Consider the following 26,471-nt stretch of genomic DNA (forward strand, 5'->3'; position numbering starts at 1 on the left):
CGCTGCGTCTGTTTTTAGTTTCTCGAAACCGCCTTTCACGCCCAAAACCGAAGAACAAATGTCACCGCCGACGCGTAAGGCAGGCCCAGTGCTTTCCGCTGCTGGCACTTCCGCCCGAAGCGAATGGGTTTAAAGAACTTGGACAGCCCGGCCCGTGTGGCTCAGTGGTTGAGCGTCGACCTGTGAACCAGGAGGTCACGGTTCGATTCCCGGTCAGAGCACAGGCCCGGGTTGTGGGCTCCATCCCCAGTAGGGGGCGTGCAGGAGGCAGCCAACCCGTGATTCTCTCTCATCATTATTTTTTTTTTTTTCTATCCCTCTCTCCTTCTGAAATCAGTAAAAATGACTTTTAAAAAATAGAAGGATAGAAGGACTTGGGGAATATTCTCAGAATACAGTCTGAAACTTAACAAATCAGTCCAGATGGGAAATTTCCCCGAGGGCATCTTTTTAAAAATGTATAATTTAAACGCAGGTTTCAGCTTGACCCTAACCAGAACCGCGGCGCTGGGGTTGCATCTGGGATTGAACTGGTCAGTGAGAGAGCATGGGCATTCCTTATGATTAGTTATCAACAAGCTGATGTTTCAAGAGGGACTCTCATTAATGGGCTTGCTGTCGAGTTTATCAGTAATTCGAGGGAGAATCTCACATTGGATTAATGCCCCCAGGCTGGGGGGAAAAAGCTGTACGGGGGTCTCCAGTGTTTGTGTAGGCGCATATTTGTGAGCAAGCTCACACAAAGACGAACTTAAAGCGTGTGTTCCAGGGCTAGGCCTGGTGTTGGCTGAGTTGCTAGGGTCACGTGCACCCAGGGCCACGTTGGAGGCGGCAGATCCATGATGAGAGAGCTCATCGATGTTTCCCTCCCTCTCCCCTCCTCTCTCCGAAATCAATTTTTTTTTTTTTTTAAATTGTACTTCTAGCCTTCGGTTGACATGTGCCTTATTTAAGCTCTCTCCCTTCTATGAAATTTTTGTTTTTCTTGTGGCTTGTGATTCTGGTGTCTCGTGTTGGGCCAAAGTCCTGAGTGACAAGGAGTAGAATAGCTTGGTTTTACTCAGCGGTCAGTGCTATCAGCTATTTCGGGAAAATCAGACGATCAGAGTAGATTGATGACTCGGACGTGATCTTCGAGTAACCTCTCGCCCGCTGTCATTTCCTAACATCGCTGAGATACCTCGGGGACTGAACTCTTATCTATCATGTATGAGCCGGGATAGCAGGGGGTTTGCTATGCATCATTTTGCTGAAAGTTGCAGGACCTGTCTGGGATGTTAAGTGAGGACTTACTATACCTGTAAGTTTATTATTTATTTTAAATACTTTTATTGATTTCAGAGAGGAAGGGAGAAGGAGAGAGAGATGGAAACATCAGTGATGAGAGAGAATCATCAATTGGCTTCCTCCTGCACGCCGGCCCCACCCCCCACCCCCCCGCCCACTCCACTGGGCACTGAGCCCGCAACCCGGGCATGTGCCCCGGACCGGAATCGAACCCGAGACCCTTCAGTCCGCAGGCCAATGCTCTATCCACTGAGCCACATCGGCCAGGGCTATGCCTTTAAGTTTAGACACATACATATTTGCTTTCTTATTTTACCTTACATGTGAATATGTATCTAAGAACAACATCTTTTTAAATGTCAGCAAGAGTAAGCTTGTAAGTGTTTGTCTCTTCAGTATTTTGTAATTTATATTGCTTCATAATAAAAAAAAAAAAACAGATTCAGCCTTAGCTGGTGTGGCTCAGTGGACAGAGCATCAGCCTGCAGACTGAAGGGTCCCGGGCTCGATTCCCAGTCAGGGCACATGCCCGGGTTGCCAGCTTGATCCCCAGTTGGGGGTGTGCAAGAGGCAACCAGTCGATGATGCTCTCTCATCATGGATGCTTCTCTCTCTCCCTCTCCCTTCCTCTCTGAAATCAATAAAAAAAAATTTTTTTTTAAAGGTTTAAAAAAGTCATAAGTGACGTAAAAAGTTTTACGAGATGGCCTTTTCGGAATCACATGGCTTACAGGTCAGGCTCATAAAAGGCCGTGTGTCAGGCTCCCCAGGGTTCATGAAATCCCCCTGATTTCATCATCAGAGCCACGTCTTTAGAAGACACACATCTTATTTCTCCTTATTTTTGTATGTTGTTAATCCTCACCCCAGGATATTTTTCCCATTGATTTTTTTATTTTATTTTATTTTTTTTAGAGAGAATGGAAGGGAGGAAGGGGGAGAGAGAAACATGGATGTGAGAGTGACATTACTGACCGGTTGCCTCCTCTACCCGCCCCGACCGGAGGGCTCGAACCTGTCACGTGCCCTCGACCAGGAATCAAATCGAACCGTGACCTCCTGGTTCGTAGGTCGACGCTCAACCAACTGAGCCACGCCAGGCGGCTCTTTTCCGCTCTCTGGCTGAAGCCGCTCTAACGAGGAATGGCTTTCCTGCCTCCGGAGGGCACGGGGTTGGGGGGGGTGGAGCTGCTGAGTTCCTTTGAGTCATTTCCACTTTAAAAGACGCCCAGGCTGGCATTTGGACCGGCTCAGCGCTGGTTCCGGGCCAAGGCAGGGCGGCTGCCGGCTGCCTGCAGGCTGGGAGCGAAGGAAGGGAAGGAAGTGGGTGGAGAGGGAGGCCTGCAATCCCCGCCGACCCCTCCCTGGAGTGGCCCCCCACTCCTGGCCTTCTGTCCCCCATCTTCCCCCCCCCCCCAGCCCTGCCCGAGACGCAGTTTCCCACCTGCCCACAAAGCCCGGATGCCCGGCGACGATGGGCTCCATCCATCGCCAAGTCGGCGGCTTTTCTCAGGAAGCGCAGGTCCCCGAGGGCTTCACCGCCCCCGTGTGGACACGGGCACTGCCGGCTCCCGCGCCGGGGACGGGGCTGGGGTGCCACAGGGCACAGGGCGCTTGCCCGCTCCCTCACCGCCTCCTATGCCTCCTCCGGCTGGAATCTGCTTCCGCAGGTTGCACTCGCTTGTCCAGAAAGGTGGGGTCATGGTTTTTAGCTTTTAATCTATTTTTTTTATATTTTATTGATTTTAGAGAGAGGAAGTTGAGAGGGAGAGAGAGAAACATCCATGATGAGAAAGAATCATGGATCGGCTGCCTCCTGCATGCCCCCTACTGGGGATCCAGCCAGCAACCCGGGCATGTGCCCCCGAACAGGTGTGGCTCAGTGGTTGAGTATCGTCCTAGGAACCAGGAGGTCAGGGTTCGATTCCCGGTCAGGGCACAGGCCCAGGTTGGGGGCTCGATCCCAAGTGTGGGGCGTGCAGGAGGCAGCCGATCCATGATTCTCTCTCATCGTGGATGTTTCTCTCTCCCTCTCCCTTCCTTTCAAAAATCAATAAAAAGATATTTATAAAAAACGAAAATAAAGATAGGTCTGCCTGCATTCATTCTTCCTATGTGACCACCTTTGCTTATCTGTGAGAAAAGAAAGCCGGAAAGCGGAAGTGACCCCTCCACCCCCACCGCCCGGGTCACGCGTTAGCAAAGAGCACAGATGGGGGTTTAGATACGGGTTTCCGGCTGCCCACAGGCCTCTGCTCCCACGGGCGCTGTTCACCTGCCCAACCACAAACGGTCCCCTGCACACTCTTTTTTTTTTTTTTTAATGTATTTTATTGATTTTTTTACAGAGAGGAAGGGAGAGGGACAGAGGGTTAGAAACATCGATGAGAGAGACGCATCCATCAGCCGCCTCCTGCACACCCCCTACTGGGGATGTGCCTGCAACCAAGGTACATGCCCTTGACCGGAATCGAACCCGGGACCCTTCAGTCCGTAGGCCGACGCTCTATCCACTGAGCCACACCAGTCCAGCTGCCTCGCGTGGTTGGCAGTTGTCGTTTTACTTCCCCAGGCGTCACCCCCAGTTATTTTGAAATGGATCAGACTTTTCCTAAAAGGTATGTAGATTCCAGGATTGGACACTCAAGTCGCATACGCACGGTCTCTTTCTTACCGCGGGAGACCCAGCTTAAACCCCATAAAGAATGTGGCTCTTTCTCAATGGAGTCTTTGAAATACAAAGCAGCTACCCCTTGAACGTATTGGATGACAGTTGGCAGCGCCCACAGAAAGCGAATTAGAAGAGACCTAATAGGGGGGGACCCCGTGTCCTGGGAGCCGGGGACAGACCCAGTTTATGCCAGTGGTCTTGGCCTGGGTATTTTTTTTTTTTTTAATATATTGATTTCAAAGAGGGAGAGAGAGGTAGGAACATCAATGATGAGAGAGAATCATTGATCGCTGCCTCCTGCACACCCCAAGCTGGGGATCGAGCCCGCAACCCAGGCATGTGCCCTTGACCGGGAATCGAACCCGTGACCTCCTGGTTCATGGGTCGATGCTCAACCACTGAACCACACCGGCCTCGGGGTGTCGAGTTAATGCTGCTTCTTCCTGGGAAAACCTTTTCATCCTTCTCTGTGCCTGTGGAATTACACCGGCCAGTTCTGGTCTGAGGAAGTCTCGTTTACACGGCTTATAGTTATGAATCCTTCTAAACTCCTTGGGCTGCTGTAGAGCCGGCTTTCCGCAGGCCGCTGGTATGCTGTGGCTCATATATAGGGTGTCCCAGAATCCACGCAAAAAGTAATTTTGATAGAAAACACAGGTTTATAATTAAAAATTGTAAATTTTTTATTGATTCGTAAAGTATACAGTAAAGGGTTATGTATGGAATAGCACATCGGGTAAATGGCCTCCACGGCTTTGCTGGCACATACGCAAAGCCAGCCATGGGCAAACTACGGCCCGCGGGCCGGATCCGGCCCGTTTGAAATGAATAAAAAAAAAAAAAAGACCGTAGCCTTTTATGTAATGATGTTTACTTTGAATTTATATTAGTTCACACAAACACTCCATCCATGCTTTTGTTCCGGCCCTCCCATCCAGTTTAAGAACCCATTGTGGCCCTCGAGTCAAAAAGTTTGCCCACCCCTGCGCAAAGCCGTGGTCTTCATTGTCCCTGCTCCTGGGCCATAACTGGTACTTGGTCATGCTTATCCAATTGAAGGGATTGAAATCAAAGGGCAACAGATACTAGAATCTGATTCAATCAACCAAGTAGCCGAAACCGGTTTGGCTCAGTGGATGGAGCGTCGGCCTGCGGACTGAAGGGTCCCGGGTTCGATTCCGGTCAGGGGCATGTGCCTGGGTTGCGGGCACATCCCCGGTGGGGGATGTGCAGGAGGCGGCTGATCGATGTTTCTCTCTCATCGATGTTTCTGACTCTCTCTCTCTCTCCCTTCCTCTCTGTGAAAAATCAATAAAATATATTTAAAAAAAAAAAAAAAAACAAGTAAAATTAGGCTTTTATTTTTTTGTTGTTGTTGTTAATGCTCATGCAAAATTCAAATCTTGCGTGAATTTTGGGACGCCCTTTAGAAAGATTTCTGATTTTTTTTTCTTTTTTTTTAAAGTAGGCAGGTAGAACGGTCTGGTGTTGCTCAGTGGTTAGAGTGTCGGCCTGTGTTCCGAAGGGTCGCGGGTTCAATTCCCAGTTAAGGGCATTTACCGGGGTTGCAGCTTTGATCCCTGGCCCCGGTCGGGGCGCGTGTGGGAGGCAACCAATCAATGTGTCTCTCTGACATCAATATCTCTCTGTCTCTCCACCTCCCTCCCTTCCACTCTCTCTCAAAATCACTAGAAAAAAAAAGAAAGTATGCGTGCCACAGAGAAGCAAGGGGGCGCTCGGTCCCATCGCACTAAAAACGCCGCCTTGTTTTTGTTTTAATTTTTATTTCCCCCCACCCTTTCCAGATGCAGCAGCTGTTCTACGAGAACTACGAGCAGAACAAGAAGGGCTACATCCGGGACCTGCACAACAGCAAGATCCACCGCGCCATCACGCTGCACCCCAACAAGAGCCCGCCCTACCAGTACCGGCTGCACAGCTACGTGCTGAGCGGCCAGATCGCCGCCCTGCGCCACCGCACCCTGCAGCTGCACCGGGAGATCGTGCTCATGGGCCGCTACAGCGGCAGCCCCGGCGAGACGCGCAAGGACGACCTGCAGCTGGGCGCGCCCCCGTCCTTCACCCGCTTCCAGCCCCGCCGGCGCGAGGAGATCCTGGAGTGGGAGTTCCTGACGGGCCGGCACCTGTACTCGGCCGCCGACGGCCAGCCCCCCCGGCGGGGGATGGACTCGGCGCAGCGCGAGGCCCTGGACGACATCGTCATGCAGGTCATGGAGATGATCAACGCCAACGCCAAGGCCCGCGGCCGCGTCATCGACTTCAAGGAGATCCAGTACGGCTACCGGCGCGTCAACCCCATGTACGGAGCCGAGTACATCCTGGACCTGCTGCTGCTGTACAAGCGACACAAGGGCAAGAAGGTGACGGTGCCCGTGCGCCGGCACGCCTACCTGCAGCAGACCTTCAGCAAGATCCAGTTCGCCGAGCACGAGGAGCTGGACGCCCGGGCGCTGGCCGAGCAGATCAACCAGGAGTCGGGCTCGCTGTCCTTCCTGTCCAACTCGCTCAAGCGGCTGGTGCCGTTCGGGCTGCCCGGCGCCGGCAGCGAGCGCAAGGAGCCCAGAGAGACCAAGGTCAACGTCCTGATCCCGCTGTCGGGCCGCTTCGACATGTTCGCCCGGTTCATGGGCCACTTCGAGAAGACGTGCCTGGCGCCCAACCAGAACGTCAAGCTGGTGGTGCTGCTCTTCAACTCGGACTCGAACCCGGACAAGGCCAAGCAGGTGGAGCTGATGCGGGACTACCGGCTCAAGTACCCCAAGGCCGACATGCAGGTCCTGCCCGTGGCCGGGGAGTTCTCGCGGGCCCTGGCCCTGGAGGTGGGGTCGGCGCAGTTCCGCAACGAGTCGCTGCTCCTCTTCTGCGACGTGGACCTGGTGTTCACGGCTGAGTTCCTGCAGCGGTGCCGGGCCAACACGGTGCTGGGCCAGCAGATCTACTTCCCCATCATCTTCAGCCAGTACGACCCCCGGATCGTCTACGGCGGCAAGGCCCCCGGCGACCACCACTTCGCCTTCACGCGGAAGACGGGCTTCTGGAGGAACTACGGGTTCGGCATCACCTGCATCTACAAGGGGGACCTGGTCCGGGTGGGCGGCTTCGACGTCTCCATCCAGGGCTGGGGGCTGGAGGACGTGGACCTCTTCAACAAAGTGGTGCGGGCCGGCCTCCAGACGTTCCGCAGCCAGGAGGTCGGGGTGGTCCACGTGCACCACCCCGTCTTCTGCGACCCCAACCTGGACCCCAAGCAGTACAAGATGTGCCTGGGGTCCAAGGCGTCCACCTACGGGTCCACGCAGCAGCTGGCCGAGATGTGGCTGGAGAAGAACGAGCCGGGGTACAGCAAGGCCGGCAACACCAGCGGCTCGGCCAGGACAGCCTGACGTCCAGCCCCCCGCGCTGGGCCAGAGACCCTTTTTCATTCTCTAATTTATTTTTCTGGAAATTGTTTGTTTCTATTTTTTTTTTTTTTTGGGTACCAACCCCGTTTTGCAAGTCGATTGCACCCGGATCTGTTTGACACGTGACCTTTCTTACACCGAGGACTCCTATTTGAAGATTGAGCTTTTTTTTCTTTTTTTTTTTTTTTTTCTTCTGGGAACAAAAATGTGATGTTTCTGCCTTCGGACACACGTTTCTCCCCGCCGGACACGCTGTAGCAGAACCCCGCCGTTCTCCGTGACTTGAAATGTACCCGATGAATGAATGAGACACGTTTTTTCTGTCGTCCTTCCGTTTCTTCCCCCGGCCCCCGCGCTACCAAGTGTTATGGTAACGAGACACTGTAACTCCGCTCACTGTTCTGTTGTAACTGGTCCCCGTCGCACAGTCTCTACCTGTTGTCTCTGCCGCGCGGCCGGCGATGTTTTTGAAAGCCGCGTTGGGTTCCGATGGTAGGAAGAAGGGAATGGATCATCGTCCGTATCGTCACCCCCCGGAAGAGCCGTCCCACGTGCCCTCCTGCTCCCTGCGGGCTTTTAGGCAAAAGGGGGCGAGGGAGACACCGTAAGAGAATAGGGCCGTTCTAGCCATGCGTGTGGGCTCAGTGGATCTGGCGTTAAAATCCAAGAAGGATCTGGTATTTCCTCTCTCCCTGGCCCTTCTCCTCAAAGGATAAAATATCAATTATTTTCTTTTAATCCTTACCTGAGGATGTTTTCCCATTGATTTTTATCTTATTTTTTTAGGGAGAGTGGAAGAGAGAGAGAAAGACAAGAGAGAAACGTCGATGTGAGAGACACACATCAATGGGTTGCCTCCTGCACCCGCCCCGACCAGGGCCCGGGAGGAGCCTGCAACCGGGGCACCTACCCTTGACTGGAATCGAACCCGGGACCCTTCGGTCCACAGGCCGACGCTCGATCCACTGAGCCACACCAGCCAGGGCTAAACCATTCATCTTTAGGATGGCAAAGAGAAGGACGGTGGTGAATCGGCTGTACCCCCTGCTGTACCCTGATGAAAGTGCGTGGGGGCGTGAAATTGTATTTGCTTTTGTTCCTTCATCTCCTGTCTGTGTTACGTCGGTGGAGACGGCTGTTTCATTCTTTACAATTCCCTTTCTTTCCCCCCTCTTTTGTCTCCAGAACACCTTTAATTTATTTGATGCTCGTTGGTAAGCGCGCTGCCGATGTTCCAGGACCTGCTAGGCGATCTAGTATTTATGCGTATCAGGGCGTGTCCAGTGGGTTTTATTTGCAGTAAACCGCACTCCAAAGATTTCATTCCGAAAATGCGCCCCCACCCCCCACGTTCCTTACCACTTTTGGTTTTTTGACTAAACTATCAAGTGTTCTTTGACGATTTTGGTGCTCACGCGTTTTTTAGGAACAAAAGCGAAATGAACCTGTCACCAGGCCAGGACGTCCCGTGTCCCCTGGCGGCCCGCACGTGCCTTAACCACACGGGGTCCCTCACGTCAATGCCCAGCAGCGACGGACTTGCCACGTCAGTCAGCACTCGTCCTTGGAGGTCTGCCGATCTGTACATAGCCAGTCGCTCCTTCGGCGCAATAAACCCGTCGACAGTATTTTTCTATCGGACTCTGCGGAGCCATTGTGTCTCCTTGACTCCTCTGTTTCGGCCCCCTGAGGGTTGTATGACATCCGGGGAGTAAAAAGCTTAAGCCACGAGTTCACGGCGTTTCTCGGTTGATTTGAGGGCGATATTGAAGCGGACTGCAGGGTGGGAGTGAAATGACACGAACCTTTTTTAAAAAATATATATATGTATTGTTATTGCCCTGGCTGGTTTGGCTCAGTGGATAGAGCATCGGCCTGCGGACTGAAAGGTCCCGGGTTCGATTCCAGTCAAGGGCACATGCCCAGGTAGCGGGCTTGATCCCCAATGGAGGGCGTGCAGGAGGCAGCTGATCCCATGATTCTCTCTCATCATTGATGTTTCTATCTCTCTCTCCCTTCTTCACTGAAATCAATTAAAAAAATAGATATGAGCCCTAGTCGGTTTGGCTCAGTGGATAGAGCATCGGCCTGCAGACTGAAGGGTCCCGGGTTCGATTCCGGTCAAGGGCATGTACCTGGGTTGCGGGCACATCCCCAGTAGGAGGTGTGCAGGAGGCAGCTGATGGATGTTTCTCTCCCATCGATGTTTCTAACTCTCTATCCCTCTCCCTTCCTCTCTGTAAAAAATCAATAAAATATATTTTTAAAAAATAGATATGAAAAAATATATATATATTTTTTTTAAATATATTTTTATTGATTTTTTACAGAGAGGAAGGGAGAGAAAGAAACATGGATAATGAGAGTCATTGATCAGCTGCCTCCTGCACGCCCCCTACTGGGGATCAAGCCCGCAACCTGGGCATGTGCCCTGACCGGGAATGGAACCGTGACCTCCGGGTTCATGGGTCGATGCTCAGCCACTGAGCCACGCCGGCCGGGCTCCCCTGTGCTTGCTTGTCAGTCCTCCCACCCCTCGGCTGGGGCCCGCCCTGGGGATTAGGCGGCGTGGCTGCGAGTGAGCTGCTGTAATCTGGCTGCAAAGGCGCTTAGGTGCAGCAGGGGCTGGGGGCCGGCGGGGGACCTGCCTGCTGCCTCCCGGGCCCCCTGCCCTCTCCACGTCCCCAGACGATGTCCCTGCTGTCCCACTCGGGGGGGAAAAGGCCCCGAGACCCCATCTGACTTGTAATAGACACAAATGAAAATGCAGGTGACAGCGCGATGGTTCAGATGACAGCGACCCCTTCGGCATGACTTCCAGTAAAAGACAAAGCGGCTGCCCTGGCCGGTGTGGCTCAATGGATAGAGCGTCGGCCTGCGGGCTACAGGGTCCCGAGTTTGATTCCCAGTCGAGGGCACGTACCTGGGCTGCAGGCTCGATTCCCCGCTGGCCCTGGCCGGGACACGCGCAGGAGGCAACCAGTCTATGTGTTTCTCTCACGTTGATGTCTCTCTCTCTCTCTCTCCCCCTCCCTTCCACTCTCTCTAAAAATCCATGGGAAGTATCCTCGGTGAGGATGGACAAAAAATAACTACGAAGGGGAGTCTGCACCCAGTATCTTGGTTGCGTCATCGGGTGAGCACGCAGCCCCAGGAGCCCAGCTCCGCCGCTGCAAACGCTGAGTCATGACAGTGAGAAGACAGGCAGACGGAGGTCTCGGTGACTCAGGGCCTGCGGAGCGGCCAGTTCCAGACACACGGCCTCCACTCCCAGGCCGCAGACACTGGTCTCCGGAGACCGGGGGTCAGGGCCAGGAACGGAAGCGGCCGGCTCCAGATAACAGCGGCTCTTTCCAGCGCGGCCGCCGTGGCTCAGTGACTGAGCGTTGAACTATGAACCAGGAGGTCAGGGTTCGATTCCCGGTCAGGGCACAGGCCCGGGGTGCGGGCTTGATCCCCAGTAGGGAGCGTGCAGGAGGCAGCCGATCCATGATTCTCTGTCGTCATTGATACTTCTCTTCCTCTCTGAAATCAATCAGTATATATATATTCTTTTTAAAGAAGAATTCACTAAAGTGGGCATCCCAGGGACAGGACGGGCAGCAGGAGGGAGACTGAGTCTGTACTGTTGGGTGTTGCCCTGTATCCCACTGGGCACACCAAGCTGTGGCCCTAGAGACCGGTGAGCGTTTGGGGTGAGGGGCAGTGGGTAACGGCACAGAGACCGGCGTTCACAGGTGTCTGGTGTGTCCCCGTGGCGGGAGCAGGGGCCTCTGGGTTGGAGCCAGTGGCAGGCTGGCCCGGCTCATCCTCGCTCACGACCATCCCTGTGCACAGCTCTTCCCAACTCCCCAGTTCACGGGCATCCCGCTGGCCACCTGAAATCAGTGAGGCGGGGTATTTACACCACAGCAAGTGGCAGTTGCTTCAAATTGGCCTTTTTTCTCTGCTTTATTTTTTAAACGTATTTTTATCGATTTCAGAGGGGAAGGGAGAGCGAGAGAAACATCAATGAGAGAGAATGATGGGTCGGCTGCCTCCTGCACGCCCCCTACTGGGGGTGGAGCCTGCAGGCCAGGGATGGAACTGTGACCTCCTGGTTCGTAGGTACATGCTCGACCACTGAGCCACACCAGCCAGGTCAGGCCCCACCTCTTCACTATTCTGGGGAGAAGCTCATCCCTGGACCTGGCCTGGCTGCTCGTGAGCAGGGGAAGTGGCCGGAGGCCGGCCTGAGGCCTGTCTCCCCGCCAGGACTGTCCCCTTGAATGATGACCGCTCATCTGTGGCCAGAGGGTCGGAGTGGAGCCTCGCTGTTCCCTGAGCTGGTTTCTCGTCCCTCCCCCGGGGGTGTGGGCCGGGACGGCCGGATGCCTTTGTCCCTGTGGTCGCTGGGAGCTTGGATGCGGTCCCTGGCCAGGCCCCGAGCCACCAGCTGGCTTCCTTCAACGGAAGACGCTATCTGTCTGCCGACGGGCCTGTGGCAAGGACCGCGCGCAGCCCGCCTCCGGGAGGACCAGCTGCAGGGCGACGAGCTGCGCTTCCTTTTCCACCGAGAGGGGACTCTGGCCGGAGGGCAGCGGGTTTCGGCTCAGGGCTCCCCTGCAGATCGTCACCCTGTCCCCTTCCTGACTTGTCCCTCTCTCTCCCTCTTTTTTTTTTTTTTAATATATTTTTATTGATGTCAGAGAGGAAGGGAGAGGGGGAGAGAGAGAGAAACATCTATAATGAGAAAATCATGCATCGGCTGCCTCCTGCACGCCCCCTACTGGGGATGGAGCCCGCAACCCGGGCCTGTGCCCTGACCGGGAATCGAACCGTGACCTCCTGGTTCCTAGGTGGACGCTCAGCCACTGAGCCACGCCGGCCACGCTGAGCTAACCTTTTAATCACCAGCACTAAAATGCAGCCGACCAGCTCACCCCGCCCTGCCCCCCCGTGTACCCCCCACAGTGCATTGTACCCCCAGGCCATTCACATGCGTGTAAAAGGGCTTCAGGAGGCCCCACGCCTCCTGGCTGTCGGGCGCGTGGATGTGCGTGATGACAGTTCTACCAGAGACTCCCGGGCGGTGTGAGGGGGGAGCAGCACCCCCAGGCGGGTCAAAGGCGTTTTGATTTAGGAGGCGTTGCCCTCACCAGTTAAGTGCAAGTTCATGGAGCCCACGGGCAAGGTGGTTTTGTCCAGGCTTGTGGGGTGGTAAGAACTTGATGTTTCTCTCTCCCTCTCCCTTCCTCTCTGACATCAATCAAATATATTTTAAGAAAAGAAAAAGGACACATGTACTGTGGGGCAGCATTTAGTTGGCTCCAGCTGTATACGGTGCCCAGCTAGGCCTTTATGTGCATCTTTATTCTTCAGTCCCCACCGGGGTCTGCAAGGCCGAGGGTCTGCATCTATGTTCCCAGCTGAGGAGCCGAGTCAGGCCCCGCCCCCACCCCCACCCCCACCCCCCAGGCAGCCAGGCCCCCCCCACCCTCCACCCCCCACCCCAGGCAGTGCCTCTGAAGGGAAGGAGGCTCCAGCCACACAGGCAGCCTGGGCCTGGCGCCTCCGCAGGTGAGGTCACGCTCTGGGGGTTCCTGGGTTCGCTCCCCTTGGCGGGGCAGAGACTTGGCAGCCTGGAAACCCGGGCCCCAGCGAGGCAGGCGGGGGCTGGCCCCGGCCCGACCTTGGCTTCATGGGGGGTCCCCTCAGCCTCCCACAGGCCTCCCTCAGGGTTGGGGGGCCAGTCCCAGGACGGCGGACTCCTCGGGGCTCGCCCCTGTTGAACATTCGCTGTGTCTGTGGGGCACTCACTCCACAGCCATCAGCGCCCTGACCACACCTCGGAGTTAATTGCTGTTGTTATTGTGCTAGTTTTCCTAATATTGACGTGGGAGATGAGCTAGCGTTTTTGTTTTTTTTTTGTACCCACAGTGCCTAGAAGGTAGGAGTATGGGATGGAAGGATGGACAAGGGAATGGATGGGTAGATGAGGGGCGGGTGACTGGCTGGAGGGATGGATGGATGGGGGGTGAGCAGATGAGGAAGTTGAAGGCAGAGAGGGCTAGCTGCCCGTCAGCTGCCACAGAAGCCGGCAGCACCCCAGTCCTCACCTAAGCGTTCTGTCTTCCTCCTCGTCCCTGTTGGCCTCTCCTCCCACATGCCTGGCCTGTGGCCCCAGCAGCAGGCAGAGGCTCTGGGACCCTGGCAGCCCCTCCCCGTGCCCACCCAGGACCCCGGGAGCCTGCCGTTGCCCACCCGGGCGACCCCTCCTACCCCGCAGCCTGAGTGTGAGAATCGGAAACATGGCGGGAGGCCCTGACAGATGGGGGAGGCAGCGTAGGCGCCCTGCAGCCGTGGCCAGGCCAGACGCAGGCCCTGGGTCCCGCCAAGCTCAGGAGCCCAATGCAAGAACATGGGGCTGGGGCGGAGGAGGGTCAGGGGTCAGGAAGGGAAAGGTCCGTGAGCACAAGGATTATGAAGATTTTTAAATTGATTTTTAGAGACACAGGTGTAGCCTGGCCCGTGTGGTTCAGTGGATAGAGCGTCGCCCTTTGGCTGAAGGGTCCCGGGTTCGATTCTGGTCAAGGGCACATGCCTGGATTGCAGGTCGATCCCCAGTAGGGGGCGTGCGGGAGGCAGCCGATCCATGATATTCTCTCATCATGGATGTTTCTCTCTCTCTCCCTCTCCCTTCCTCTCTGAAATGAAAAAAAAAAAAGATCCAGGTGTAGAGACAGAGGCGGTGACCTCTGACCCTCCCCCCCCCACACTGGATCATGTGGCGGAGGCAGCAGCCCCGGGCCAGCTGGTCCCCAGGCGCTGCTCTGGGCTCCGCTCCAATGGGCCTGGCCCGCGCCTGCTCCTCCAGCCTCTCCATCAAGCCCTGAGCCCCTCATTTCCTGTCCAAACTCCCTTTTGCTCCAAATTGTTAGCATGGTGTCTGTTTCCTGTAACTAAGCCCTGGCCGATACGGACTGGAATCTGAAACCCGGAACGCTTTTGTTTCTAAGTCGATAGACATTTTTCCCAGGCCGGCTCCCTGGCGGGGTGTGTGGAGCATGTGAATGAGCCGTGAGGCGCTGGGGGACGCCGAGAAATGGCACTTTTTTTTTCATATAAAAATATATTTGTTATTGATTTCAGAGAGAGAAAGGGAGCTGGGGAGAGAGGGAGAAAGAGAAACATCCGTGATGAAAGAGAATGATTGATCGGCTGCCTCCTGCACGCCCCACACTGGGGATGGAGCCCACAACCCAGGCACGTGCCCTGACCGGGAATCGAACCGTGACCTCCTGGTTCATAAGTCGACGCTGACCATTGAGCACACCAGTCAGGGAGCCGGCTTCTCTAATATCTTGGTTTCTCTTCTCCCTGGACATGGCCCTGTGTGACATCACAGGCTCGTCCTCTTCTGGAGCCGGCCCGGCCCCCAGCGCTGGGGCCACGAGGGCGCCCCTGTCCCAGCCGCCGAGGGGAGAGCATGCCTCATGGCCTGGCTCGGCCGCACCAATGTAGTGTTTAAATATTTATTTTTAGTGGCCGCTGGTTAAACAAATAGCAGCCTTGGTTTGGTGAGGGCAACCCTGCGAAGTAAAAATAAAGCCGATCTGCGCCTGGTCAGTCACTCCTCCCAGCGCCTGCTGGGAGGGCCCTGGGCCTGGAGCCCCGGGCGGCCAGGGTGAGTGGCGGGGCCAGCGATGCCCGGGCCCTGTGGGGGGCCAGGCCAGCGGGTGACCGCAGCTTCTCGCCGAGAAAATCGCAGCTGGCCCGGCCGGCGTGGCTCAGCGGTTGAGCATCGACCTGTGAACCAGGAGGTCACCGTTCGATTTCCGGTCAGGGCACATGCTCGGGTTGCGGGTTCCATCCCCAGTGTGGGGCATGCAGGAGGCAGCCGATCCATGATTCTCTCTCCTCATTGATGTTTCTCTCTCTCCCTCTCCCTTCCTCTCTGAAATCAATAAAAATATATATTTTAAAAAAGAATATGGCCCTGGCCGATTTGGCTCAGTGGATAGAGCGTCGTCGGCCTGCGGACTGAGGGGTCCCAGGTTCGAGTCCGGTCAAAGGCTCATGCCCAGGTTACAGGCTTGATCCTCAATGGGGGCGTGCAGGAGGCAGCCGATCCATCATTCTCTCTCATCATTGATGTTTCTCTCCCTCTCTGAAATCAATAAAGATATTTAAAAAAAAAAAAAGAATATGAAAAGCAGCAGCCCCCATTATATTGGATAACTTGTCTGGTGAAGATGAAACAAAACCACTTCACTTGGGAAGCCTGCGGGGGAGCGAGTCTCTCCTGCCTGGATTGGAGGCCGAGGACCTAAGGGCAGGGGTGCCGGTGGGACACATGGATGAATTTCCGAAGCAGGGAAGCCAAGCGGGGCTGACAGGGGTCTGGGTGGCTCTCCGAGCAGCCGGGACCTCCTCACCTGAGCTGAGGTCCCAGAGGTCAGCCAGTGCCCCCAGGAGACCCGGGCCCGGGCACCGATCGGGGAGACTCTGCTTCCTGGCCATTGTGGACAGTTTGGCTCAAATCAGCTTGACAGGGTCGCCTGTTTCCTGGGTGAACAGGACCCAGCAGGTGGCCTGAGCAGCCCAGGTTAGGACAGGCCTCGGTGCAGGGTGTTTTATAAACAGCATCCCCGTCAGCATCCGGTGGGCGAGCTGGGCCCAGGGCCCCGCCCCACCCGGCACCCGGGGGAGCTGCTCAGGCCTCCGAGCAGCTGCTGCTGCGGAGCCTGGAGCCTCCCCTCTCGGCGCCGGATACTCCCCAGCTGTTCCTGCCGGCCCTGGCGATCTGTCAGAGATCTCCGCCAGGACCACAGCCAGCCGGCCGGCCTCAAAGGACCGTCCCGGGGCCGCCACCGCCTGGATGGATGGATCCGGCCTTTGTTCGCTCCACGCACCTGGCTGAGGAGGAGGCGGCTCCTGGGAGTCGGGCCTCGGGGCTGGGCTGAAGGGCTCCATCATGAATGGTGCCCGGGGCGATTCAGAGGGAACAACGCCCAGGTGCCCCCTGGGTGGAGAGGAGGGCCTTGAATGCCAGGACTTGGCTTTGCAAGATGTCTAGTGATGTGGGTTGTTTTCTGAGAGAGATTTTGAAAAGTTCTAGTTTGGAAGGAAGCAAAGAGAGAGGAAGGGAGGGAAGGAGGATGGGAGGAAAGGAAAGAAAAAAAGACAGGAAGAAAGAGGCCTAGCAGTGGCTCAATGGTTAGAGCGTCAGCCGACGGACTGAAGGGTCCCGGGTTCGATTCCAGTCAAGGGCATGTATCTCGGCTGCAGGCTCGATCCCCTGGTCAGGGCGCAGGAGGCAACCAATCGATATCTCTCTCTCACATCGATGTTTCTCTGTCTCTCTCTCTCTCCCCCTCCCTTCCACTCTCTAAAAAAAAAAAAAAGCGGAAAGAGAAAAAAGAGAAGTGTACGGCGAGCGCTCTCCCAGCCTCCGCGGGTGCTGGTGTGTGAGCACTGATTTGCATCAAGTTCCTCTGTTATTTTATGGAGCAATCGGGCCCGTGGTGACACCCCCCCCCCCCCCAGTGCTCTTTTCTGGGGCTGTGCCAGCTAGTGCCTTGACGCCTGCCTTCCCCTAAAAGCAACACAGCCCTTTTGGAAAGTTGCATAAACCATGTCACAATGTCATCGAGATGGTAAGTGCCTCAGACATTTCGGGTCTTGTTGCCAGAGTGTGGTTTGTGCAGCAAATTTCACAAGAAGCCAAAAAGGCAGCCAGATACCAGCCCCCCACCCCGTACCCTCTCCAATGCCACCCCCCCCCCCTCCTTGCTGGTAGGAGAGCAAAGCCCTGCAACCTACTTGGAAGGCAGTTTTGTCCAAGCTGCAAATTACAAGCGCGTTTACCTTTGACCCGGCCGTCTCACTTCTGGGAATTCTCCTCTTTGCCACGTTGTTTGTGACAGTAAGAGATTAGACCCCAGCGTCCATTGATAGAGGAAGAGAGAAGTGAGTGACCCAGCAGCCGTCAAAGAATGAAACACAACTGCAGGCGTAAACCCCGGAGCGAGAAGCGCGCCCTCTGGTGGGCGGGAAAGGGTACTGCATGGTGCGGGACAGGAAGCAGAGAGGAGGTTTGTTTTATTTTATTTTTTTAAATCTTCACCCGAGGATATTTTTCTATTGATTTTTAGAGAGAGTGGAAGAGAAAGGGAAAGACAGAGAGAAATATCCACGTGAGAGACACACATCGATGGGTTGCCTCCTGCATGGGCCCTGACCAGGGCCCAGGCAGGGAAGGAGCCTGCAACCGAGGTACATGCCCTTGACCGGAATCGAACCCAGGACCCTTCTGTGTCAGCAGGCTGATGCGCTATCCACTGAGCAAAACCGGCTAGGGCTTGCTAGTGTTATAACAAAACACAACAAGGACGCACAAGCAATCAAAGTGAAACCTTTGGGGGTAGGGGGGTTGGTTGAAAGGAAAGATGTGAGCGAGATTTCCCAATGGATAATTTAAACTAGGAACCTGGCTTTTTATTCATATATATGTGTGTTTTTTATTGATTTCTGAAAGGAAGAGAGAGATAGAAACATCAATGAGGAGAATCATTGATCTGCTGCCTCCTGCACGCTCCACACTGGGGATCGAGTTCTCAACCCGGACACGTGCCCTGACCATGACCTCCTGGTTCATAGATTGACGCTCAACCACTGAGCCACGCCAGCCGGGCCTCCACCTGGGTTTCACCCATTTCCCCCCAGTTGAAGCCCTAAATTGATGAGCAGAATATGGTCCCCGAGACCATAGATTCGACGGGAGAGCTTATTTGGTGCAAATGCTGCTGTGTAACAGGAGTGGGGACGGGCCCACATGTGTTCCTCCCGCGTGGGAATAGCAAGAGCCTCCCCAAACCATCCAAACGCTCACGCTTCCTCCCGAATCCATTTCTCCGTTGGCTTTCTTCTTGCTCCTCCCTGCACTTCATTTTTGCAGCCCCCATAATCCTAGGGCCTTGTGTCAGGTGTGGTTTTTCCTAAACCCTTAACTATATAAAAGAAAGAATCCCTTTGCCACAGGTTCTTGGACTATTGTGTTAACCAGAGGGCTCAGGTGCTGGAACTCTGTGACAACGTCGCCCTCTTGTGGTTCGGAGCTGTTACTGCTACGAGGAGTTGTCTCTTGGGCCCAAAGAGAGTCCTGACCAGATATTTTACTTCCTGGCCCATAACGGCCGGTTCCTAATGACCACCGTCACCAGCATTTTCCAGGGTGACACCGTGGTCCCCGATTTTTGACTGACTAGCTGGAACCCGGATTCTTTATCCACCAGAGTGGAAGAAGGAATCCATGGACAGAGGGTGGTATAGCAAAGGTGGAGGTTTATTGAAGAACAAGTACAGACTCCCACGTGGGGAAGGGGAAAGGGTACTGGGGGTCGAATCTGCAACCCGGGCATGTGGCCTGATAGGGGATGGAACCTTGATCTGGTGCATAGGTCGATGCTGAACCACCGAGCCACACCGGCCAGGCAATGGTTCATCTTTTACAAGTGAAACATCACAAAGGAGGTGTTAAAAGAAGAAAATTCAGCCCCAGCAGGTTTGGCTCAGTGGCTTGGCCTGCGGACTGAAGGGTCCGGGTTCTATACTGGCCAAGGGCACATGCCTAGGTTAGGGGCTCAATACCCACTAGGGGATCCCCAGTAGGGGGTGTGCAGGAGGCAGCTGATCAATGATTCTCTCTCATCATTGATGTTTCTATCTCTCTCTCCCTCTCCCTTCCTCTCTAAAATCAATAAAAATATATTTAAAAAACAAAAGACTAGGCTTGGTACCACGAGGGCCTATGGTCTCTCTAAAAATCATATTGCTATTTGTCAATTAGCTTTTGACAGAGCTAGGTATGTTCCCTTCAAAACCTTCTGGGGGGGGGGGGGGGGGACCCATCCCAAGTCACATTTCAAATAGGTTGAGAGAGGCGAGTGTCAGGCAGCGAGTGCAGGACACTGTGGGCGGAGGACCGGGCCGTAATGACGGGGACTGTCTGCGCCGCCGAGCGCGTGTTGGGGGCCCTCGCTGGGCTGATTCCTCCCCAAGAGGCTTGTCTTGCGGGCGGAGGAGGAGAAACGCGGGGATCGGCGTCCTTTCTCAGCTGAGACGGCGACGGGGCGGCGGGACCCGGCTGCGCGGCTTCCCCACAAACGTAAACACTCGGGGCGAGCGGACGGGGACACCTGTCACGCGTCCAAACCCGGCGGTGCTGCCACTCTGTCGCGGCGCCGCGCCGCCATTGGCCCGGGGAGGCCGAAGCCACGCCCCCGGGCGCACGTCGCCTACGTAGGGGCGGGCGCGAGGCCGGAAGCCGGAAGTCGGCAGCCGGAGCTGACGCGGCGCAGCCCCGGCAGCGCAGCGGCCGCCATGGAGCAGGACGGGGAGCAGCTGTCGGCGCGGCCGGCCCTGGAGTCGGAGGGGCTGCGCTTCCTGCACGTCACCGGTGAGCCGCCGCGGGCCGCGGGACCCAGGGGGGGCGGGCGGGGGTCCCCATGGTCGGTGCGTGGTCCTCCGCGGCGGGCCGGCCGGGCCGGGGCCTTGGGAGGCCTTTCCCTCCTGGAGCCGCTCTTCCCAGGGCGGCGGCGTCGTCCGGCCGCTTTCTTTTATTTTATTTTTTTTCTTTTTTGATTGGAAAGCAAGCTCTGGGCTTGCGGTCCCTGGGATCCCTGGGCCATTGCGTGCGCCCCCCTCCCCGCCCGCCCTTGCGTCCCCTTAGGGTTCCCCCGTTTCTCCGTGTCCCCGGGTGCGGGCGGCCTCTGCCCGCCCGAGTTGGCTCGGCTTCTCTCTATCCCCAGGAAGGAGTGTTTGTCTCTCCAGTTCCTCACAAACTGGTGTTTTGGGTGTGTTTTGCGCGCAGTGGGCTCCCTGCTGGCCGCCTACGGCTGGTACCTGGTCTTCGGCTGCGTCCTGCTGTTCGCGGTCTTTCAGAAGCTCTCGGGCCGCCTGAGGGCCTCCAGGCAGAGGCGGCCGGACCCGGCGGCGGCTGCTGTAGGTTCGTACCTGATGCCGATAGTGAAACCGAGGCTGTGGTTGGGAGTAAGGAGCCCCGGATGGTGACCGGTGGGGGGGTGGGGAGGGGGGACAGGGGACGGGACCGCTTGGCGCTTCTGAAACGGAACGGGGATGAACGAACGTGCGATCTCGGTTTCCCCAGGGCAGAGATTTTTATTTTTTAAAATATATTTTATTGATTTTTTTTTTTTTACAGAGAGGAAGGGAGAGGGGTGGAAAGCTAGAAACATCGATCAGCTGCCTCCTGCACACCCCTTACTGGGGATGTGCTCGCAACCAAGGTACATGCCCTTGACCGGAATCGAACCCAGGACCCTCCAGTCCGCAGGCCGATGCTCTATCCACTGAGCCACACCGGTTAGGTCCAGGGCAGGGATTAAAAAAAAAAAAAAATACACTCCTCGATTCGTATCCGAGTCACTGGCACCAAAAAAAACCCCCCCACACACAAAAAACAATTTTTATTTCAGAGGGGGAGGGAGATAGAAACATCAATGACGAGAGAGACTTATCGTGCCTCCTGCACGCCCCCTACTGGGGATCAAGCCCACAACCCAGGCACGTGCCCTGACTGGGAATCGAACCCAGGACCTCTTGGTCCATGGGACAACGCTCAATCCACTGAGCCACCACAGCCGCGCCAGGGCAGGGATTTTTAATGGGGGTGGATTAGGTTGGAAACTTCACTGGCGGGTCTGCCTGTGAACCCCGAGTGACCTCAGGCCTGGAGCGAGGAGGAACTCCGGTGTGGGTTAGTCTGGTCCTTCCCACTCACTTTATGCTGATTGATCACCTTCTCACTGGTCGGACGCAGTGCTGCCGTTTCCATAGCAGCAGCATCAAACACAGGTGGTCATGCATCAGAGTCACCATAGTTACCGAGGTTGGGGAGGAGGAGCAGAGGTCGTAAAACTCACCAAGCCTGCTTCTCCTTCCCCGTGCCCCTGGGCCTTGGGCCTGCATGCCCAGTCAGTCTCTTGGATTGTTGGCCCTATGGGCAACTAGAAACTACAAAGTCAAAGTGTAAACCTTTAAAGCAGGTTGAGAGTGGTGTCGGGAACAGCCCCAGGCACCTGCCACAGCCACCTCCACCAGTAACTGCAGGGAAAGGTGTGTGGTGTTGCTGTTCAATTTGGGGCATGAAAATGTAGGTTAAAAAACTACACCTGGGCCCTGGCTGGTTTGGCTCAGTGGATAGAGCATTGGCCTGGGGACTGAAAGGTCCCAGGTTCGATACCAGTCAAGGGCACGTGCCCGGGTTGTGGGCTCGATCCCCAGTGGGGGTCTTGCGGGAGGCAGCCAATCAGTGATTCTCTCTCATCATTGATATATCTCTTCCTCTCCCTCTCTGGAATCAATAAAAATATATTTAAAAAAACACTACACTTAGTTGATTTTATTCTAAGCTGACAAGTTAGCAAGGTTCCTGTAATCACACCTCCATATCCAAAGTGGAAGTATACTTTTTGTTTCCTCTTTATTTTAAATATTTTTATTGCCCTGGCTGGTTTGGCTCAGTGGATAGAGCCTCAGCCTGCAGACCAAAGGGTCCCAGGTTCGATTCTGGTCATGGGCACATGCCTGGGTTGCGGGCTTGGTCCAAGGTGCAGGAGGCAGCCAATCAATGATTCCCTCATCATCATTGATGTCTCTCTCTCTCCCTTCCTCTCTGAAAGCAAAAATATTTTTAAAAATGTATTTTTACTAGTGACCTGGTGCACGAAATTCGTGGGGGGGGTGGGGAGTGGGGGATACGTGTCCCTCAGCCCAGCCTGCACCCTCTCCAATCTGGGATCCCTCTGGGAGATGTCTGACTGCCATTTTAGGTCCAATCCCATAAACCGGCAGTCAAACATCCCTCTTGCAATCCAGAACTGCTGGCTCTAAAGTTTTGCTCATCCCTGCCACCACCACCCACACACACACCCCACACTCCTTTGCCAGCCACTTGACCATGACATCTTGACCCGCAGTTTATGTGGATTCATTCAGCTAAGGGGCCTTGTTCCTGTGCTGTTGGGATATATACCTTCCAACGCTGACTGGAGGGATTTTTCTTTAATGTGGAAACAAGGATAAAGTGATAAAGTACCTGAGGCTCTCAAACGCTTTCTGGTGTTGACCTGGACTAATTTCAGTGATGGCCAGCTGTCTTCTAGAATTCTGTTCAACCTCGGCACTGGGTGCTGGGAGGTATCCCGGCTGTGGCCTGATACCTCCCACTCACTTTGGTTGCCTCCTGCACGCCCCTTACTGGGGATCAAGCCCGAAACCCAGGTACAGCGAAGTGTGTCTGTCAGAGCACTTCCCTTTCAGGCTGCCCCCCCCCCCCAGGTCTTTCTGAATTTGGAGTTGGGGGGGAAGGGGCAGGAATCTGCATCTCCGGGAGGTTTCCGGTGCCGAGGGGCAGCCTCCTCCCCCCCAAACAGCCAAAACAGATGTGGAGGGGTCCCATGTCTGTACTCCCACGTCTTTGTAATTGTGTGGACTCGGGAGAGTTTCCGTGGTGCACAAGGTGCGTTACTTTCCTTCATTCTTCTCTCCTCACAGCTCCCGAGGATGTTGTGAGACGGCAGGAGGCTTTAGCGGCCGCGCGCCTGAAAATGCAGGAGGAGTTAAATGCCCAAGTAGAAAGGCACAAGGAGAAACTACGACAGGTAGGGTTGCTCCGCCCTCAACCACAAGGTCTGAGGCTTAGCGGGTAAACACTGTGTGCACAGGGGTGAGTCCTGGGAATGGATTCGGCAGCATCTTTTCAGCTGAGGGCAACACTCTGCTTGTGCGATTCGTTACGGGGATGTCTTGTACTTACATTTTTGCTTCTTAGTGGCTCTCCCAGCAGGATTCAGGATTTCAGCCACCATCTGTGTGTGGCGGGTGTCATGGCAGCAGAGCACACACATTCTAGTTCAGGCTGCGTGTCTCACATGCCCCGGCCTGCTGGGGCCTCTCCTCAGGGGATGGAGGGAGAGCAGTGATGGGCTAAGCCCGGGGCTGAGATGGCCTTTTGACAGATTTGTTGGGGGCCCTAGGAGAGGGGAGAGGAAGAACCAAGGATGGAGGACCAGCTGTGCCCCAGTCTGACCCAACAAAAGGAAATGCAGACTGGACTGTTATTCTCTAGCGCAGAGGTTTCTGGGCCCCCTCTGCACTCCGAGGAAGCCTGGAGGGCAGCAGCCCAGTGGGTCCTCCTGGTGGCTTTTGCTTCTGCGCGGGCTGGAACCCGGAATGAGACTGCCCACGCTCTGGTAACCGAAAATGTACCGCTGGCACCTTTCTGTGGCTAATTTTTTTAAGCATATAGGTTAGAAAGGCAAGGGCAGGCTGTGATGTCACAGGCAGGCATTAGGGAAAGTAGGGAAAAGCAAAAAGATAACATTTTTCCCCCAATAGGGAAATCGCACAAGGAGAGAATTGGGCCCCTTGGCTGCAAACCTTATTTATAAGCCTAGTGCGCACACACACACTCTCACACACACACACAACACACACACACACACACACACCACACACACACACACCACACACACACACACACACCCCCACCACACACCACACACACCCACACCACACACACACCCACACCACACACACCACACACACACCACACACACCACACACACCACACACACCTATGCAAATAGATTGAACAGCCGAACAGTCACGATGCCGTCTGCTGCAGTGGGATGGGGGAACAGGTGAGCAGGGGCACCAGCCCCTGGTCCCCACCTAGGTTCCGCCGGCCAGCGCAGGTCATTTGCGGGAGGCGGTGGCTGCCCATGATCGGCCGTAGGGGCTGTAAGCTGCCGCCCCCCAATTGCTCCACAGTGCGAGCGGGGCTGCGGAGGATGGGCTGCACCCGCCCCTGTGCCCACCGCAGCCTCGCACCGCACTGGACCCCTAGTAAAAAATTTAAAAAAAAAAAAAAAAAACCCAAAAAGTGCAAACCCAGCAAAAGTGGCTCCTCTGAACCTTTTGCGGCTCTTTTGCCAAATGATAGCCCCTACCCAGATGGCATTGAGGCACGTTCCTGGCATGCTTCTGCATGGACTGGCTGGCACCTCCCGGAAACCCCCACCGCTAGATGCATTGGGGTAGAGGGTTTGCTTGGGGACTACTGGTCGACCTCTAAACCTAGGGCATTTTTACCTGACTGGAGGGAGCTGGACACTTTCCTGCAAATTTTTTTTTTTTTTTTTTTTTTTTTTTTTTTTTTTTGCTGGGCCATCTGGTCGACCCCAGCAAGATGCAAACCCCCTTCCAATTCACTTCCCTACACTCCAACCTCTCAGGCCTTTGTACCTGAAAGGCAGAGTGGTCTTGCAGACGCACACTCATCCCCTCTTCACCCCCCTCACAGCTTGAGGAAGAGAAACGGAGAAGGAAGATTGAAATGTGGGACAGCCTGCAAGAGGGGAAGAGCTACAGAGGCCATGCCAGGAAGCCTCAGGTGAGCCCCCAGGAGATGACAGCGAGCCTCCCCCTCCAACTGGCAGGTAAGAACGTAATTGCTCACTGTGAGCCTTCTCTCTTCCCTCCACACAGGAAGAAGACAACCCCAGCCCTTCTACTTCATCCAGCCTCCCCAAACGGCCAGCCGACAGGAAGCCCCTACGTGGAGGTGGTAAGGACCACCCCACCCAACGCTCTGCTCTTTTCTCTCTAGGAAGGCTCGAGGGGCAAGGAGGTGGGAAGGTTTGGAGAACTTATGCAGAGGGTGGTAATACCCCCTTTCACAAGGCCTGGGAGTCAGCAGCCTTCGGCAAAGCTGCAGGATAAAAGTCTCAAAGTCAGATACCCAAGACATTTTATTGAGAAGGTCCCAAACAAGGAGAGCCGGGTGGTCGTGATAAAGGGCCCATTTTCTTTGCTGTCACTGCAGGTTATAACCCTTTGTCTGGGGAAGGAGGAGGAGCCTGCACGTGGAGACCTGGACGCCGAGGCCCATCATCTGGGGGATGAGGCTAAGAAAGCCTTGCCCGTGTCACTCGACACGAAGCAAGCCCAGCCCTCACCCCCAACCCCCTTCAATTGCCTTACGCACCCTTTCTCACAGTGACCAACCCAGCCCAGGGGGCATGGGGCTCACTTCTGTCCTCCACCTGCACAGCACCCACCAGGCAACAGCGGGTCCCCATCTCAGAAGGAGGCACCTGACCCAATCCGGAACACTGGGAACTAGAGGAACGGCCCCCTCTCACACAGCCCTTCGCTGCTGCTAGGACAGTCTCTGTGATAGGTTGCGTCGAATGACGTCCTCCTTGTAAATGGTGAACCCACCACCAAGGATTACCGAGGCTCACAGTTGACGGGGTTTCTGTAGACCTGCACAGAACACTTTGCAAGTTATAAACGTTTTTAAAGCTGCTGTCTTTATGCACAAGGCCTCTTTCCACAGCCGCCTTCTACTGTGGTCATTACCCTCGCACTGCGCCTCCTCCCAAGCCCCTACACCCAGGGCTGCCACACTTCTAAGAGGTGTAGTTGCTTCTGCACCAGAACCTCGCCTTGCTCAGAAGGGCAAGGAAAGGCACAGTCCCCCAGCAGCACACAATGTAGCCTAAGGCTGCCCACGGGCACCACACAGCCACTGCACTCTAAGCCAGGGAGCAGGCCACACGCCCCCACAGAGAAGGCCAGCAAAGGCGCCCACAGCACCAGGTGACATGACCATCTCAGCCCTCACTGGTTGGTCTCACACACAATCCAAGACACAAGCCTCCCTGCCCACTGAAGGCCTGTCTCGGGTGACGTCAACAGAGACTCAAAGCAGGGGCCCAAGGTGCAGCCCTTGCAAACGTTCCAAAGAGGACTCACTGGTAAACCAGTCACCAACTTTGGTGCAGACAGCTCACCCCCATGCCAACCCCGGTCACAGGATTCCTGGGCCTCTCAAGTCTCCTACATTCAACTGTGGCTCACCCACGTGACCTCTGCACTGAGAAGGCTCCCAAGGGCAAGGCTTACAACCCAACATGCACACCACCCTGCAAGTGCAAGCAGGCAGCCTACTTACAGAGGCAAGGGCACACAGCCCCAGTGGGTTCCCCCTAGGCTGGAGGGGGTTGCCACCAACCAAAACA

The 26,471-nt window shown here is 55.4% G+C and overlaps 2 protein-coding genes across 3 annotated transcripts in view; both read left to right on the plus strand.

Annotated features, from left to right (window-relative positions):
• Positions 1 to 9,111, plus strand: part of CHSY1 (chondroitin sulfate synthase 1) — a 32,238-nt gene extending 23,127 nt beyond the window's left edge. The window contains exon 3 of the mRNA XM_059678301.1: positions 5,764 to 9,111. Coding sequence (XP_059534284.1) covers positions 5,764 to 7,362 — 1,599 coding nt within the window. The 3' untranslated portion in view covers positions 7,363 to 9,111. The remainder of the gene's footprint in view (positions 1 to 5,763) is intronic.
• Positions 9,112 to 19,663: 10,552 nt separating this feature from the next.
• On the plus strand, positions 19,664 to 25,756 carry SELENOS (selenoprotein S). 2 transcript variants are annotated; one of them, XM_059678442.1, is made up of 6 exons: positions 19,664 to 19,819; positions 20,234 to 20,368; positions 22,939 to 23,045; positions 24,749 to 24,838; positions 24,934 to 25,012; positions 25,271 to 25,756. In XM_059678442.1, exons 1-6 carry the CDS (start codon positions 19,744 to 19,746, stop codon positions 25,348 to 25,350), a joined length of 567 nt encoding a protein of 188 aa, XP_059534425.1. In that variant the 5' UTR covers positions 19,664 to 19,743; the 3' UTR covers positions 25,351 to 25,756. The 2 variants fall into 2 exon arrangements, with proteins under 2 accessions (XP_059534425.1, XP_059534424.1); XM_059678441.1 differs by lacking the exon at positions 24,934 to 25,012.
• Positions 25,757 to 26,471: the final 715 nt, after the last annotated feature.

The sequence above is a fragment of the Myotis daubentonii genome, chromosome 21, assembly GCF_963259705.1.
Source record: "Myotis daubentonii chromosome 21, mMyoDau2.1, whole genome shotgun sequence".
Classification (NCBI taxonomy): Eukaryota; Metazoa; Chordata; class Mammalia; order Chiroptera; family Vespertilionidae; genus Myotis; species Myotis daubentonii.

What these genes read in the sequence shown, in the direction of transcription:
- SELENOS (XM_059678441.1), top strand. Translation starts at nt 19,744, where the DNA reads ATGGAGCAGGACGGGGAGCAGCTGTCGGCGCGGCCGGCCCTGGAGTCG. An exon ending in CCCGGCGGCGGCTGCTGTAG is followed by an intron (nt 20,369 to 22,938) that starts GTTCGTACCTGA and finishes CTCTCCTCACAG; the next exon opens with CTCCCGAGGATGTTGTGAGA. An exon ending in ACAAGGAGAAACTACGACAG is followed by an intron (nt 23,046 to 24,748) that starts GTAGGGTTGCTC and finishes CCCCCCTCACAG; the next exon opens with CTTGAGGAAGAGAAACGGAG.